The sequence below is a fragment of the Poromitra crassiceps genome (genome assembly GCF_964638095.1).
Source record: "Poromitra crassiceps genome assembly, chromosome: 10".
In the NCBI taxonomy this organism is placed as follows: Eukaryota; Metazoa; Chordata; class Actinopteri; order Beryciformes; family Melamphaidae; genus Poromitra; species Poromitra crassiceps.
The window spans coordinates 45,588,461-45,605,223 of record NC_139631.1 but is presented as its reverse complement, the minus strand read 5'-3'; the positions used below and the strand labels follow the sequence as shown (position 1 = coordinate 45,605,223).

At 42.4% G+C, this 16,763-nt stretch overlaps 1 protein-coding gene across 1 annotated transcript in view; it reads left to right on the top strand.

The window, feature by feature from the left end:
* Positions 1-16,763, top strand: part of hira (histone cell cycle regulator a) — a 57,367-nt gene that overhangs the window by 20,582 nt on the left and 20,022 nt on the right. The window contains exons 11-15 of the mRNA XM_083645074.1: positions 257-460; positions 9,959-10,044; positions 10,343-10,537; positions 14,467-14,610; positions 16,129-16,351. Coding sequence (XP_083501200.1) covers positions 257-460; positions 9,959-10,044; positions 10,343-10,537; positions 14,467-14,610; positions 16,129-16,351 — 852 coding nt within the window. The remainder of the gene's footprint in view (positions 1-256; positions 461-9,958; positions 10,045-10,342; positions 10,538-14,466; positions 14,611-16,128; positions 16,352-16,763) is intronic.

Below are 16,763 nucleotides of genomic sequence, written 5' to 3'. Positions count from 1 at the left end.
GGCTCAATACAAATGAAAACCATTCATAAATGATGCATGCACCTGACAATTTATATAATAAAATATTGTGATGCACAAACTTTCGCGCTTTATCAAGTGATTTATAAAGTTTATTCAACTTTATCGACCCTCCCCACCCCACCCCTAGCCCACCCAACTTCACGAACCCCAAGTCAGCCTCTCCGTCTCTCTCTCTCTGCCTCTCTCCCTCCCTCCCTCTCTCTCTCTCTTTTCTCTCTCTCTCTCTCTCCTGCAGAACACCATCCACCAGAACATCTACGGTAAGAGTCTGGCCATCACCAGCACAGAGGCCCAGCTGTCCACCACCATCATCGAGAACCCGGAGATGTTGAAGTACCAGCAGGAGAGGCAGAACTCTGGCCCAGCTGTGGTCCCAGAGTCCACCACGCCCAAACTCAACAGTGTGATGAACGGAGAGTCTCTGGAGGACATCAGGAAGGTGAGTCCACCAGACCCAAAGTCAACAGTGTGATGAACGTAGGACATCAGTAAGGTCTGGAACTCACGTACATACTGTATACACCAAGCAGCAAATGTTGTTAAAGGGACACTTCACTGAAAAACAATGCTGATTTATTTTGCACATGATCTCACACCTATCCAAAAACTGTAAACCGTTTTGAAGGCATGTATTTATTTTGACAGTTATTGAGACTTGATTTGAGTTGAGTTGATACCGGTGATGTCATCGGAAGGCACTGAATCATTGGGTTGTATAATAATTACAAGTCTTCCGATGACATCACTGGCATCAACTTAACTAAACTCAAATCAACTCTCAATAGGCCCTTTTCACAGCAGCCATTTTGAGGTGGTAGAGCAGGTGTATGAGGGCCCTGTTGGATGAGCTGAGCCTGGAGTGAACTTTCTCCAACGGCTGCATCAGTCTGAGCCTGGAGTGAACTTTCTCCAACGGCTGCATCAGTAGGAGGGCCAGGCTGAATGACAGGGAGGGGAATTCTAGTGAATTAGGATGCTATTCAGCAAAATTAATCTAAATGTATGCTATTGGATCTTCAGGGTTCGTACGGTCATGAAAAACCTGGAACCTGGAAAATTTCCAGGCCCTGGAAAAGTTATAGGAAAAAATAAAATCACAAAGCTTTTGGAAAAGTCATGGAAATTTGTTATATATTCATGTTTATATTCATGTTTATATTCATGTTTATATTCATGTTTCATATTTATATATTCATTTATATATTCATGACTTTAATTTACGCTGAGTTTAAAATAATTAATGCGCTAAGAAATAACGTAACGTTCACAATATAAGCAGGCACGCGCTCACTGACGTTACCTGAAGTGGGTGCCTGTTATAGAGCTCCATTAACTCGGGGACTAACGTTAACCACTTGGCTAATGTAGAAGTAGCCGTCATGTCACGGGCAACTGCAACAGACCAACACCTGAGATGAGCAAACTGCAGGTCGTCTGTGGCAAAACGTTCAGTATTTTGAACATGAGAGAGGCGGCATTAAAGCACCAGGCGCAAAGGAGGGAAACATCGAAGCATTGCTGCTCGTCAACATACCAGGGTCGAGCACGGGGTCTTGAAAAGTATTACAAGTTGAGAAATCAATTTCAGGAAAATTCAGGCCCTTAAAAAGCCTTAATCGCTATTTGAGATGTATTAAATGTTGTAGCTATTGTGCTGATGGGGTTAAATGAGAATGTGATATCCCGTATCGATCGCAGACCCCTGAATTCAATCGAAATCCTATTGTGATGAGACTTGTGATTTACACCTGTATCGCTGATGTGACAAAAGTGGCGTTGAGGTCTTGGAAAAAGTCTTAAAAAAGGTCTTAAAAGGTATAGAATTTAACTGAATGATTCCTGCATATACCCTGGTGAAGTAACGTTACTGCAACTGCCGTTACCGGCGCGAGGGACCTGCTATCATTCCACCGATCAGCGCGTCTCTGTCCTCGTCTACCAAGCAGGTCCTTCTCCAACTAGAAAGTCATGTGAGCAGACGGTGTAGGCAGGGTCTACTACACTGTAGGTAGGGTCTACTACACTGTAGACAGGGTCTACTACACTGTAGACAGGGTCTACTACACTGTAGGTAGGGTCTACTACACTAGGCAGGGTCTACTACACTGTAGGCAGGGTCTACTACACTGTAGGCAGGGTCTACTACACTGTAGGCAGGGTCTACTAACTGTAGGTAGGGTCTACTACACTGTAGGTAGGGTCTACACTGTAGGTAGGGTCTACTACACTGTAGGTAGGGTCTACTACACTGTAGGCAGGGTCTACTACACTGTAGGCAGGGTCTACTACACTGTAGGTAGGGTCTACTACTCTGTAGGTAGGGTCTACTACACTGTAGGCAGGGTCTACTACTCTGTAGGTAGGGTCTACTACACTGTAGGCAGGGTCTACTACACTGTAGGCAGGGTCTACTACACTGTAGGTAGGGTCTACTACACTGTAGGTAGGGTCTACTACACTGTAGGCAGGGTCTACTACTCTGTAGGCAAGGTCTACTACACTGTAGGCAGGGTCTACTACACTGTAGGCAGCCTACATAATATCAACGCAATGTGCCATGTGTAAAACAAATGTGTGCCTATTATTCGCACGTGATTTACAATGAACGTGTTTATGTTCCTTCAGTGTTCACAAGGTGGTGTGTGTGCGTGTGCGTCTGTGTGTGTGTGTGTGTGTGTGTGTGTGTGTGTGTGTGTGTGTGTGTGTGTGTGTGTGTGTGCGTGCGTGCGTGCGTGCGTGCGTGCGTGCGCGTGTGCTAGGGCTGTCCTCATCTCAGGATTCTGCCAGTCGGATCGGACTCGACTGTCCAATACGAATATTCGACTATTCTATACAAATAAATACAAAATAAGAATATCTTCAGTGATTGTTTCGACCACATTAACACATTCACTGCCAGCCGTTTTTTCAATACTGTAGTTAGCTTCTGCCAAGGTTTTTTTTTGAGGATTCTGGCTCATCTTTCAAGAGCAGAGGATTCTTTTCTGTTAGGATTTTGTGAACACAAAATATCTCAAAAGAACTAATAGAATGTGTGCTTTCTCTGTCTAAAAGAGTTAGTTTGTAGAGTTAGTAGTTATGTAAGCATTAGCAGTTGAATACAGCATGGTTTCAGCGTCTGAAAATTTAAGCTGAGATAAACGGCTTTTTGTGAAATTCGATAGAACAGTCACTTTAACCATTCATTTTTGGCATCAGTAAGACGTCAGACATCTAAACAATACGGTAGTTTTGAACAGTAATTTCCTCCATAACAGCAGGAAACCCCCCTCTCCTTCAAACTCCTCCCTCCGTGGGCGTTCTCCTCCGCCCTCCTTGGCTCTGCAGCGGGTCTGTCACAAGCGAGTTGCTGCTGCCTGGCTGCTGCCTGGCTGCCCCTCGTCGGGGCGAGTCTGGATGGGGCTCGCTCGTTTCTTGGGGTTTCGGTTGAGAGCTCTGACGAAGCTCTTGCGATTCTGGGCTTATTTATGCTGCGTGTTTCAAAGTGTGCACCCAGTCTATTCTTGGAACCCCCCACCGTTGTGCGCCACCGCTGTGCGTCAGCGCGAAAGCGAAAGCGTTTTCGCCAATCCATTTTACAGTATGAGAATGGTTTCCTCGCGCTTTCCCCTGCAGTTTTGGCTCGGCTCTTTCTACTCTGGAGAGCACTGTCGCCACTCAGTGGGTCGGTAAAATAGATTATACACATTCAATACCTCCAATATTTGTATAGGAGACGTAAAAGGGTTAGATCCACGTCCCACCGTCAATTTTTTTTTTTTTTTTTTTTAAGACGAGATATCTCGTCAACGGCAGTCAACCGTTGGATTTTTTAAGACGAGATATCTCGTCAACGGCAGTGAACGTGTTAACAGTCAATGCAACAGAGTGATGGGGACATATTTTTGAGCATTTGAAAATCAACAAGAGACTGTATGATCATGCAAGAATGTAATTGCAGATGCCGGGCTGTTGGATAAAGGATTTGTCTGAATTATGAGACAGGCAGGACACGTATATTTCTTTTTATTAAATTAAGCGATTCTCTCTCATGTCTGTGAGACATTTTATGCTACTGTTTCTTCAAATGGATAGCCTACATATTGTGGTTGGCCACAACATAGAAATGTGTTTGCAACACTATGACTTCACTAGTCATTAGACACCTTAGACCAGGGGTTCCCAACCTTTTTGTGCCAAGGACCGGTAGATAGATGGAAAAAAGTTGCGGACCAGTTGTCAATTTTAATAATAAAAATAAATAAATAAAAAATAAATAAACATAGGCTATAATATTATAGGCTGTGTGGTAGTTGAAACATAGTTTCAAGTTGACGTTTATTTATGAACAGAGGCTTTCGATGAAATCCACAAAGTACTGTAGCACACGGATCAAGTGTAAATAGACACTTTTTATTTAACTAATTATTGTTTTCTTGAAGAGAAAAAACGAAAAAAATAAATAAAATAACATTGTCATTGTTATTCAGGACTCTGATGAAGACGCACTCTCTGTCGAAACGTTAGTTCAATAAAAAGTTTATATTTACACTTGATCCGTGTGCTACAGTACTTTTTGGATTTCGCTTTGGATGAAATCCAAAAAGTAAAGACTTGCCCTTTCCTGAGAGCACCGGACCAGCCTGCTGGGCTGCTTGGGTCGAAGCGTGCCTATAGCTTCATCCTGCAAGTGTGACGTTTATTTATGTTCGTAGTTTGTAAAAAAATGTTTGTAAAAAAAAAAAAAAAAAAAAAAAAATTAGACCGGGCCCGGTACCAAATGCGTTGCGGCCCGGTACCGGTCCGCGGCCTGGTGGTTGAGGACCACTGCCTTAGGCTACACAAAAGAGGTGTGCATTGTAACCCGACGTGCAAATTAATCGATCCAGTCTTTAATGCGTGCTTGCGCTAGAGCTGCCGAAAATAATCGATTCAGAGATGCATCGCGATGCTTAATAGGACGATTCTGAATCGATTAACAAATATCAAAAATCGATTATTAAATTTTTATTTTTATTTTTTTTTTATTTATTTTTTTATAATCAAATAAAATAGAATGTAAGTACATGCAGTTGTTTATTTTAATTATGGATCATAATACAATGCAATTCCAAATGCACTTTTATTTTAAAAGTAGCCACACAGTGAGAAAAAAGAAAGTGAGAAAAAAGAAATCATGTATTGCGGAAAAAGTGATGCATCGATTTAAGATCCATCGTATAATCGAATCGAATCGTAGACTTGTATATTCGAATCGTATCGAATCGTGAAATCAGTGAAGATGCACAGCTCTAGCTTGCGCTCCTGTCTTTACTTTCGATTTCACGCTGCCTCTGTGTGTGTGTGTGTGTGTGTGTGTGTGTGTGTGTGTGTGTAGAGAGAGCAAGCCGAGTGCTCTCTCTCTCTTTCGCTCTCTGTCTCTGTCTCTCTCTCTCTCTCTTGCTCCCTGCCTGATCATAGCTTTCTCGCGGCCCGGCAGCAAATGCTTTGCGCCCCCCGGTACCGGTCCGGGGCCCGGTGCCGCTTTAGGAATCTCCATTGACTCAGGGGTCTCTTGACTGATGATTTGACTATTTGACTTTTAGAGGACAGCCCTAGTGCTTTTAGAGGACAGCCCTAGTGCTTTTAGAGGACAGCCCTAGTGCTTTTAGAGGACAGACCTAGTGCTTTTAGAGGACAGACCTAGTGCTTTTAGAGGACAGCCCTAGTGCTTTTAGAGGACAGCCCTAGTGCTTTTAGAGGACAGACCTAGTGCTTTTAGAGGACAGCCCTAGTGCTTTTAGAGGACAGACCTAGTGCTTTTAGAGGACAGCCCTAGTGCTTTTAGAGGACAGCCCTAGTGCTTTTAGAGGACAGACCTAGTGCTTTTAGAGGACAGCCCTAGTGCTTTTAGAGGACAGCCCTAGTGCTTTTAGAGGACAGCCCTAGTGCTTTTAGAGGACAGCCCTAGTGCTTTTAGAGGACAGCCCTAGTGCTTTTAGAGGACAGCCCTAGTGCTTTTAGAGGACAGCCGTAGTGATTTTAGAGGACAGCCCTAGTGCTTTTAGAGGACAGCCCTAGTGCTTTTAGAGGACAGCCCTAGTGCTTTTAGAGGACAGCCCTAGTGCTTTTAGAGGACAGCCCTAGTGCTTTTAGAGGACAGCCCTAGTGCTTTTAGAGGACAGCCCTAGTGTTTTTAGAGGACAGCCCTAGTGCTTTTAGAGGACAGCCCTAGTGCTTTTAGAGGACAGCCCTAGTGCTTTTAGAGGACAGCCCTAGTGCGTGCGCACAGGCGTCAATGTGATTTTCACAAGTCAAGTCTGAGTGAGAGAGAGGGAGAGAAATGCACTTTTGAAATCAATGGGCCTTAGTCACAGCAGCCATTTTGTATTTTAAAGGCAGGGTAAACACGGGTGCAACCAAAACATTAATGAGGGGGCCAGCACTGTGTTAGAACACCTACATGGATTGGAAGTTGGAAACCCTCAATCGTGTCTTGGTCTGTGTTTACCCTGCGTTTGAGACACAACATGGCTGCCGTGAAAAATGTAATGACTAACATGTATTGTGTTGAGAAAGGAAGAACTAAGCACTAGCTATAACAGGGTAGTTAACACCAAAAAGGTTATAGTAGAAATACACTAATAGATGTGGTAATCATGACTAGCTGAGTTCTGTGTTTTAACAAAAGTGTGCTAAGTGTCATCTCAAGAACACTGGATGTATTAATGTGTACTGCAATATATTCGATGCAAAATGTTTAACTCTGACCAGATAAATCATGTGGGGAACTGTGATGAGCTGAGGAGGAATGTGAAAAAGGGAGGTTGCTGGGTTCCTTGGAGACTCACACCACACACACAGAGACAGAGACACACAAACGCACACACACACACAGGCACACACACACACACACACACAGGCACACACACACACACACACACACACACACACACACACACACACACACAGAGGTGTGTGTGCGTGCGTAGGCACAGGGCTAATCTCATCTTCAAGGTTGGAGCTGGCCTGTGGCACCAATGAGGGATCAACGTGAGATGGTCTCCGGAACCAAACTACACACCCACCCTATGAACCAGATGAAAAGCCTCCACACAGAGAGGCAGGCAACCTCCACACACAGAGGCAGGCAACCTCCAGGAGCAAAACCAGACCACAGATTGTTGATTAATGCCACTTGTGGAGCACATTTATCGTGTGAGACGATTCACCCGTAAAAAGGGAAGTGCATAATATGTACTACAAATTTCGATGGCTTGTTTGCTCTGTTGTGGAATCTTGAAGTTGAACTAAAACTTGTATTAACTCTCTAGGGGTTTCCTTTTTCTTCAAATATTTTTTGTGAAGCGAACCATTATCATCCAGGTAAGAGGTATTCTATTACAGGTTAGCGTCAGATGTCACTTATAAGTCATTGCAGCCCTGGCACTGTCTGGAACACCTAAATGGAATGGAAACATCATTAATGCTATTGGTTACACCTGCTTTACTACCTCGGCAAAACGGTTGCTGTGAAAAGGGTCTATAACTGAAAAACTAAATGAATGTCTGCAAAACTGTTTACAGTTTCCAGAACATATGTGTGAGATCATGTGTAAAATAAATCAGCGTTGTTTTTTGAAAGTGTCTCTTTAACTTGCTTGTGAAATCGCATTGAGAACAACTAAGGTGACATACATCTAGGAAATCTGTACATAAATTATTTTGACTGACTGAAAATTATTCTTGTTTTTTTTATTATTATTATTATAGGACGAATCAGTCACTCATCCAACGGCACATCACGTCACTTGACACCCATAAATGTGGAACATTGCGGCAGTTATTCGTATGAGTTGTGCCAAACAAACGTTAATATCTCAAAAACTATACATGACATTGCTTATATTTTGACATTCTGAGTGAGAGCAGAATTAGCTCAAGAGTTTGATGTATAATATATACATGTCGTGTTAAAGTTGTGTGAACTGTTACAGTTTCTAAAATGTAAACAGAGTTAGCTGGCTAGTGTCGGACACTCTAGCCTCGCGCCACTTGGGCTCCATAGGGTTCCATTGCCGTTGACACCCAGTGACGCGGTTTGTTTACCAAAATGCTGCTCGGCTGATCCCTCGTTTTTTTATTTCTTAAGTTTACCAGGTGAGGCAACAAGCTAATTTCAGACAGTGCGCAGAATATCGAAATATGTGAAGTTGATGATACATGAAAATCTGTGAATTTTTAGGGCAAATCTATTTTCTCGCAGAAAACAAGTTTGAAAACCAGTCAAGCTCGGTCAGAGAGCAGGCTTTGCTGACAAGGTTTCAAGATCAACCAATTCACTTTATTGAATTCATTTTCACTCCTCCAACTGTCAAATTTGTCAGTTACCTTTTTCCCATTGCCCCGTCGCTCAGTCAGTGCTGATTGTCAAAGTTTGGCCCAAATTTGCCTTAAAACTGTGAATACCAGCTTAGGATGGTAGACGAGAGGACAGCCAGCGTCTAGAAATGTATATAATATACATTTAGACATATGAACAGTTTCATTACAAAATGATAAAATAAAGCATTTGGAAAAAAACGATACCCACTCATTCAAGATGATGTCCTTCCTGCATGTAAAGCATATTATACTTGATTCATTTTAAAGTTAGGAAACTCCTTAAAGCCCCCCTCCAGTGTATTTAGTCATTTTTAAGATATTTAATGTCTTGCTGGGTTTTGCCCTGGTCTACTGATTGATTAGCCACAGTGTCCACCAGTGTATTTTGCTGAAATTAATAATCTTATTTTGGGCTCAAAGTCCTAAAAATAAGCTGTTGGTAAAAAACGGGTGATGACGTCAGACACTATAATGGTCTGACAAGTGACGTATGATAGTTATACAATATGTACAGTAAATACACTCTGCTGTTAGCTAGGCATGGGTCGATTTCCGGTTTTACCGGTTCGGTTCGGTGTACGAGCCCAAACCGGTTTGATCACGTGCGAACCGAAAAAACCTTTATTTTTTTTTATTTTTTTTATTTTTTTTTGCCAGTCCATTCTGATTGCACTATTGTTCGTATTAGCCTCTTCTCAAGTTGCACTAGTATGCAAAAGTCTTATTTTGTTTATTATGTTGATGTTTGAAGAAAAGTTAAGCTGAATAGTTATGAGAAATAAATACAGGGTGTGTTTGTTACACAGGTGTCCTGCTTCTTTTTATTCAGTATCATTGCCAGCTTAGAGGTGTATTATCGCTATCAGGTGGACTGAAGTTGCACTACAGACAGTTATGGGCCACACACGGGAGCCCTGCTTAAAAATTTTTTTTTTTTACAAAAAAAATCGGTATACCGGTTTAGACGGCAATATCGAACCGGTTTAAAAAATTTCAAACCGACCCAGCCCTACTGTTAGCTAGCTGTTAGCCCGTTAGCTACGTTTTGCTAACTAAGTGTTCACCAGCCTCAAAACGCTGTGATAATCACTTTTAACCATTTCAAATTACGCTCTTTCCATAAAGCCCACCAGCCTTTGATATCTGTTAGCTGGTTGATGATATTTCAAATAATATTGTGGCTTCTAGACAAATGTTTTTGCGGAGGTAGCCATACTGTTTCCGGTCATGTCCATTTTATCGCAAAGAGTTTAATCAAGACAAGACGTGAAGCTGCAGTCTCAGTTATTATGCTGCAGTAGTGGAACAAGCTAATTGCCTTCGGTTCTTATCTCTTTGGTGCAAATGTCACGTCCGTTGATACAACGCGCCGTCATGTATGTTTTCATAGAACATCAACAGTTATAAAAGTAGGAAAAACTGACTGGAGGGGGGCTTTAAGAGCTTTGATTAGAAAATATATATATATTGTTTGTAGTTCATAATTCGATCTTAATCGTAGCTCCATTTCAAAACCTGTCAGACAAATACAGTTTCTTCTTCTCGTTGCTGGATGGACTGTGTGGTTGAACGTTTACATTTCTCCGTCTTCCAGAACCTTCTGAAGAAGCAGGTGGAGACGAGAACCCCCGACGGCCGGAGAAGGATCACTCCGCTCTGTATCGCTCAGCTGGACACAGGGTGTGAACACACTCAAAACACACACAGGCTGACTCCCAACATGACAGAAACACACTCAAAACACACACAGGCTGACTCCCAACATGACAGAAACACACTGAAAACACACACAGGCTGACTCCAACATGACAGAAACACACTGAAAACACACACAGGCTGACTCCAACATGACAGAAACACACTCAAAACACACACAGGCTGACTCCAACATGACAGATCCAGTAGAGTTAGTAATAGTAGTAGTACATGACTCACTCTCTGTGTCTCTGTCTGTCTGTCTCTGTCTCTCTGTCTGCAGTGATTTCTCTCCAGCTCTGTTCAACAGTGTTCCCATCCTGCCCGGCTCCTCCATGCCCAGCCACCTGACCCCTCAGCTCAGCTCTGACTCCAGCCAGGGACAGGCCTCCTCTCTGGGGCTGCGGCCCGCCCACGACCCCCTGCTCACCTCGCCTCCGCCCACCACCTCCAAGGGCCTAGAAGACAACAGGGACGGGTAGGGAGGCAGTCTTTATTTGACTTTTAGGGACTGTTCGATATTTAGGCGGGGTGATGGGGGGTAAAAAAAAAAGGGGGTAGGGCATTTTGATTTTATTTTGTTTTGAGTACTAGGGAGGGCAAGGTATTTTATTTTGAGATAGGAGGTGGAGGGCATATATATATATACATTAGGGGTGTCGCGGTACGTGTATTCGTCCCGTGAATTCACGGTATGGGCGTCACGGTTCGGTCTGTGAAGCGACACGACGAATACGTCAAATCCAGAAGGTGGTAGTAAAGCACCTAAACGCTGTTTGAACACTGGTAAATTGAATTGAATTAAACCCAACTGAAGAAGACACACCAAAACAACACAAGGGCCATAGAAATCCGTGTTCACTGAATGGAAAGTTTTGTGGAGAGGAAACATTACCGGGGGTCCCTCCAGTGTGTTTACAAGCCGTAGCTTCCATGCTACTTAACAAAACCACAACAATATTGAAGCGTCCACCTGCCCCCCGTTTACCATCGTCAAAAAAGTGCAGAGCAGTATCCTAATGACTTTTATGACTCAGGCCATAAGCTGTTTTGCAAATTCTGTCAACATCAAGCCGACGAGGTAAGCTTGTTAATGTAACGTTACGTAGCCGCGACAAAGTCCTTTATAGTTGCGCGTTGCGGCTAAACGTTACATAACACTGACAAAGCTGTTAACTTGTAAACAAGCAACTTACATCGCGTGGGATGACAAGCAAGATGTGGTGAGGAAGAGGGGATGACTCCTTGTCATGTTCCAATAATCCATTACGATGACCCAACATAATCATTATGGGAAACAAAACTCACATCCAATAACGTTGGTGTACTTACTTGGGAAAGTGAAACCCACCCCGCTGTCGGCTAGACAGTGGGGGAGGGGTTGGGGGGAGTAGTAGGCTACTCCACACATGCGCTCTGTTTACAAACTTGTGTACAATAAAGATTTAAAGTGGGGGGAAATGCCTTTGCCCTGTCAAACAGCTGGAATACAGACATCTGAGAGGGAGGCGCACCCCACACTTTGAAAATCACTGCTCTAGAGTAAAACCTTTTTGTGTGGATTGCCTAGATCTTATTAAATAGTGGACATTTATTCATTCCCATTTATTAGACACTATTTCTGATGGTAAAATGAGCGTAAAAAGCAAAACACAGAATTCAGAAAAATTCAAAGGGCAAAAAAAATTAATTTGGGATTTGTTCCTTTTGTTCTCCGTTGTACCGTATTCGTACCGAACTGTGACCCCGAAACTGAGGTACGTACCGAACCGTGACGTTTGTGTACCGTGACACCCCTAATATACATATATACATTTTTCTTTTTTGCATTAGTTTGCATTGTGTTTCGCTATGTAGCCCTGCTAGCCCGTATGTTTTTATATTTACCCCCCACACAAATGGTTTCTTCCTATTGTGAATTGTGACGTGTTAGTAGTGCGCTCGTTATACGAGCATGCGTGCACATGCACGGTTAAGTTGTGGCTCGTTATGTAACCACGGTGGCAAGTTTACATTTGCATGAGCTTATAGCTACATTAGTCAACTATAACTGACCACACAACCAACTGATGATGTGAATGAACATGAACATTACTGGTGACGGGCTCACCCGCACATATAGCCTACATTCCTTTCTGCATATACTGTAGGCATTTGAAGAATATCGTTCTCATCATTTTGTGTAGGTTAAATAGAAGGCTCGCAGTCATGTAATGGAGGAGCCACGGTAAAGAATCATCAGCTATAGCCTATTTCACCTGTATCTTCTGATTGACATGACATGGATTAAGATTAGAGCCATGAAATCAGTTTTATTTTTTCCAAATTCCATTTTATTTTTTCCCAAATTCCGTTTTTACGTTTTAATTGTTCTGACATGTGTTTTGCTTTTTACACTCATTTTACCATCAGAATAGTGTCTAATAGTGGGAACTGGGAATTATCAAATGTCCGCAATTTAATAAGATACAACAGTCAATTTAATGCAACACAACAGTGCACTATTTTTAACAAGTGCTTCAAGTCAGAAATAGTAGATGACTGTACAAAACATTATATTTAAATGATTTACATTTTTTGATTGTAAAGTGCTTAGTTAGACGCTTCTCATTGTGTGCTTCAAGTAAAGAAAAAACAAATGAACAAAACATTCACTTCAGTCAGAGTTTTTAGACAGACTTCAGACAGACAGAAATCTGTGTTCTGTCATTTACATGTATTCTACAGTCCACCACTACGGACAGTCGGACACTATTGTAAAATGGTCACTTTTGAGATGCTGTGAAATGAAGACAGTAGTAGACCGACTGACAGTAGAAGAAGAGTTCAGATAGCCGCTCCCACTCCCCACATGAATCTTAGTGGCCGTTCACACTATACGCCAAAGCCACACTGAAGCCACGCTGAAGCCACGCAGTTTCATTTGGGCGTCCTTGTTAACAGGTGAGACCGCTCACACACGCCATGCCGAAGCCACGCTGAAGCTGTGCTGGAGCGATCGTTCAGGATTCAGTCCTATTTTCCAGGTGTGACGCGTGAAGCTTGAAGCTGCCAGGCATCAAGTCAATGGGAGTTGTGGGCGGGTTCAAGGCGCGCCGAGGAGGCGCTGAGAGGAAAGAGAAGGCTTCTTGTGTGAACGGTTAGGCGTCAGTTCAGCCTGTGCCTGCCTCAAGCTTCAGCTCTACTTACGTTCAGTGTCCTGTATTTTTATTGGTCAATTCCGTGATCCCGTCTGTGTCTCTAATTAAAATGGCACCATATGATCGTGATATCTGTCCATAGGTGCAGTAGAGCTGCCGCACGTCTCATTAAATCATAATTATACAGGTACCAAATCAATATCTACCGTGCATAGGCTATTTTTTCTATAACAGCTCAAAGCACATTAAACCTTGCTGCCCTTGCTGCGCATAGGAGGAATACAATTGCAATCCAATGGCTCTCACTGTCTCACCAGATATGATGGTTACGTGACAAAAAGTTCATATTGCTGTTTTAAGTTGTGTATGAAATTATAAAAGGCTGAACTTGTGGGTGGGGTGGGGCAGGGCAGTTAATTTTTTTTACAGGTGCAGGAGGACGGCAGAGAGAAAATAATATATAAATGCCAGGGAGGGCAGTTGATTTAAAAATATATCATACCGGTATTTTACCCCAACTTACCCCACGTAAATATCAGACAGTCCCTTATTTGATGTGATTGAATTGAAATGTTATTTTATTTATTTATTCATTCATTCATTCATTCATTCATTCATTCATTCATTCATTCATTATTTTCTCTTGTTCTCATTTTTGTTTTTCTTATATATTTTCATTATTTTATTTTTCTTTCTTTCTTTAATTATTATTATTTGTGTGTGAGGATGTGGGTATGTGTTTTTCAGGTTGTTGCTCTGCTCTCTGCTTTCCTCTCTTCTGTTTTTCTCCCCCTGTTCTATTTTTCTTCTATTTTTTATTTCTAAATTATTATGTGCTGTTTCAGTTAGGACTGCAATAATGTTTCATCATAGATCGATCTGTCTGTCCGTTATTTCCTTGAGTAATCGATTAGTCGTTTGGTCTATAAAATATCACTTTTTTCCCCGAACCCTAAGATGACATCCTCAAATGTCTTCTTTTGTCAGATCAGATAATCAGTTTTCTGTCAGAAGACTAAAGAATCTACAACACATTCACATTTAAGAAGCTGGAACGAGAAAATGTATTTTTTCTTCTTAAAAATGTGTCTAAAGGATTCATTGATAATAAAAAAAAATAGTTGGTGATTCATTTGCAGCTCTATAGTTACTTCTCCCTCTCTCTTTTCATCCTTTTGTCGTCCGCTCGCATTTCTCTTGTTTTATCGTCCTTTTATTTCCACTCTCCTTCTGGTTCTGCTCATCTTCTCGATTCTCTGTCTTCCAGAGTGAAGTCCAGCCTCTTGCTGACCTCCGCCTCCAAGATCGAGCCAATGAAAGCTCTGGACTCCAGGTTCACCGAGAGGTCAAAGGCCACGCCGGGCGTCATGGCCGCCATCTCCTCCACCGCCGGGCTCACACCGCTAGACAGGTGACCGACTCGTTTCCTCTGTAGAATCAGCTGCGTCTTTAAGGAGGATTTTCTGTAACTCCATTTTTCATTCAGCTAGCATGCAATACAACAAGCAGAGTTAAAAATTAAAATAAATAAATAAAATAAATAAATAAAAATCAGATTTCTGATACTGTATTTGGACAATGGAAAAAGTAAGAGATGCTGCTGGCAAAATCTATTTTTCAAGACATAAAGTTATTGTATGTATTTGCTGCAGTGGCTGGGGCTTTTTAAGCTTTCAAATCCAAACAGTAAATTACAATAAATAAAATCTCACAAACCAAAATGCATGGAGAAAGTTTATCTTGGTGAATTAGAGTCAAATGCTTGGACATCGGAGTTCAGATGGATTGTGGATGAAATATTGAGTTTGTTTCTGTAGCAGAGTTTCCATAATGCCTTAAAAATTGACCGGAATGTAAGGCCTTAAAAATGTTAAAATACATTCAGTAATTACATGTTCATGTTACAATGTTTCAGGTTTCTTAAGTTTCATACAACTGTAGAATTAGATAGTGAACTGACAAATTCATCCTGTGATATTTAATGGAAGATAGTGAGCAGGGTTAATACAATATGACAAACATATTTTGTTTTCATTGCATATCCATTATATTACATTATGTCATGTAGCAGATGCTTTTATCCAAAGTGACTTAGTGAAATCAACTGTTGCAACTGAAGCATTTCTCAGCACAGTTGGGCATCTTGTACCTAAACACTCGATGTCTTGTTGTCCGTTGAGCAGCTGTGTTCACTGTTCAGTCAGATATATGCTGCTTTTTTCTTCATTTTGGTTGTTAAATTGCTCTTAAATTTAACTCCAGGTTGCATTAAAATGTTAACATTAAAGAGAGTGTCTAAACAAAAAAATAATAACAACTCTCTTGCTCAGTCGTCCCTGTCTCTATAGGCAATATTATTTCACTACAATTTTGGTTGAGTTGGTCTGACACCCGGCAACCTATCAGGGTTATCTAGAACATAACTAGCCAATCACAGCACACAGCAGTCTTTTGGGTTCTACTCTCTGCTATGTTGCTATGGTTAACATTGCATTATTCAGGCAGTAGCCAGCCATAGGTAGATGTCTACGTCTGGTGCACAACTCTTGAAAAGTGGCTGAGGATCGCCCCCTAAGACCAAAACAAAATGCGTGACAGACATATGAATTGACCAACCACGGACCTCCTTATTTGCGCGACGCAACTCGTGGGGCGGTACATTTTGAATGATGCACCAGTGGACGCAGAGAGCCGAACATCTGTTAAAGCCCAGCCAATCAGAGGCTCTCCCGCCACTTTTCGTGCAGGAAAACCCGGAAATGCCTGTGACCATGTGAGACTGACATTCCAATGATGTTGTTTAAAACTGCCTAACGTAGGCTTTCTGAGGCAGATAGTCTGTGTGAATATGTAAAGCTAAAAAAACGAAAAACGTGCTCACCCAAACCCTTCCATGGAAAAGTAAAGGTCTGTGTGTGTCCCGCTGCAGCAGGGTGAGAGATGGCGGCTCGCTCCTGAAGGACGTGAAGAACAAAGAGGAGACGAGCAGCGACAGCGAGGACAAGGTGGTCGCCATCAACAGGAACCTGACGAACCTGACCAAGAGGAAGGCCGACCTGCTGCTAGAGGGAGGAGAGGTGGTGGAGAAGAGGAAGAAGGGACGACCCAGGAAAGACAAGATGGCCGTCACCATGTCCCAGCCCTTCGCCCAGGTACAGCATGGGGGGGGTTGCGGGGTTTGGGTTGGGGTTTGGGCTAGGGCTAGGGCTATGGATGGAGTGTTCCCATTGGTCATGGAATTCCTGGAATATCATGGAAGTTTCAGGTGTGTTTTTCAGAAAGGCGGATTTGGTCAAGTCTCTGGTTAAGGCAACTTGTTTCACACATTCATTGCATTAGATGCTTATGGGTCAGAGAGTGGAGAAACGGCACTAGGAACGGCAAGGAAGAACATGTCTAGGTTATGGAAGCATTCCTTAAAGGTCCCATTCCGTGCAAAAGCTGTTTTTACTTGTAAATGCATATATACTGCTGTCATCCCTCCCTGTAATGAGTGGTCACAAGCTCAGAACTGCCACAGTTGGATTTGTCCCTATCCAGCTTCCCCCTGCAGTCTCCTTCAAG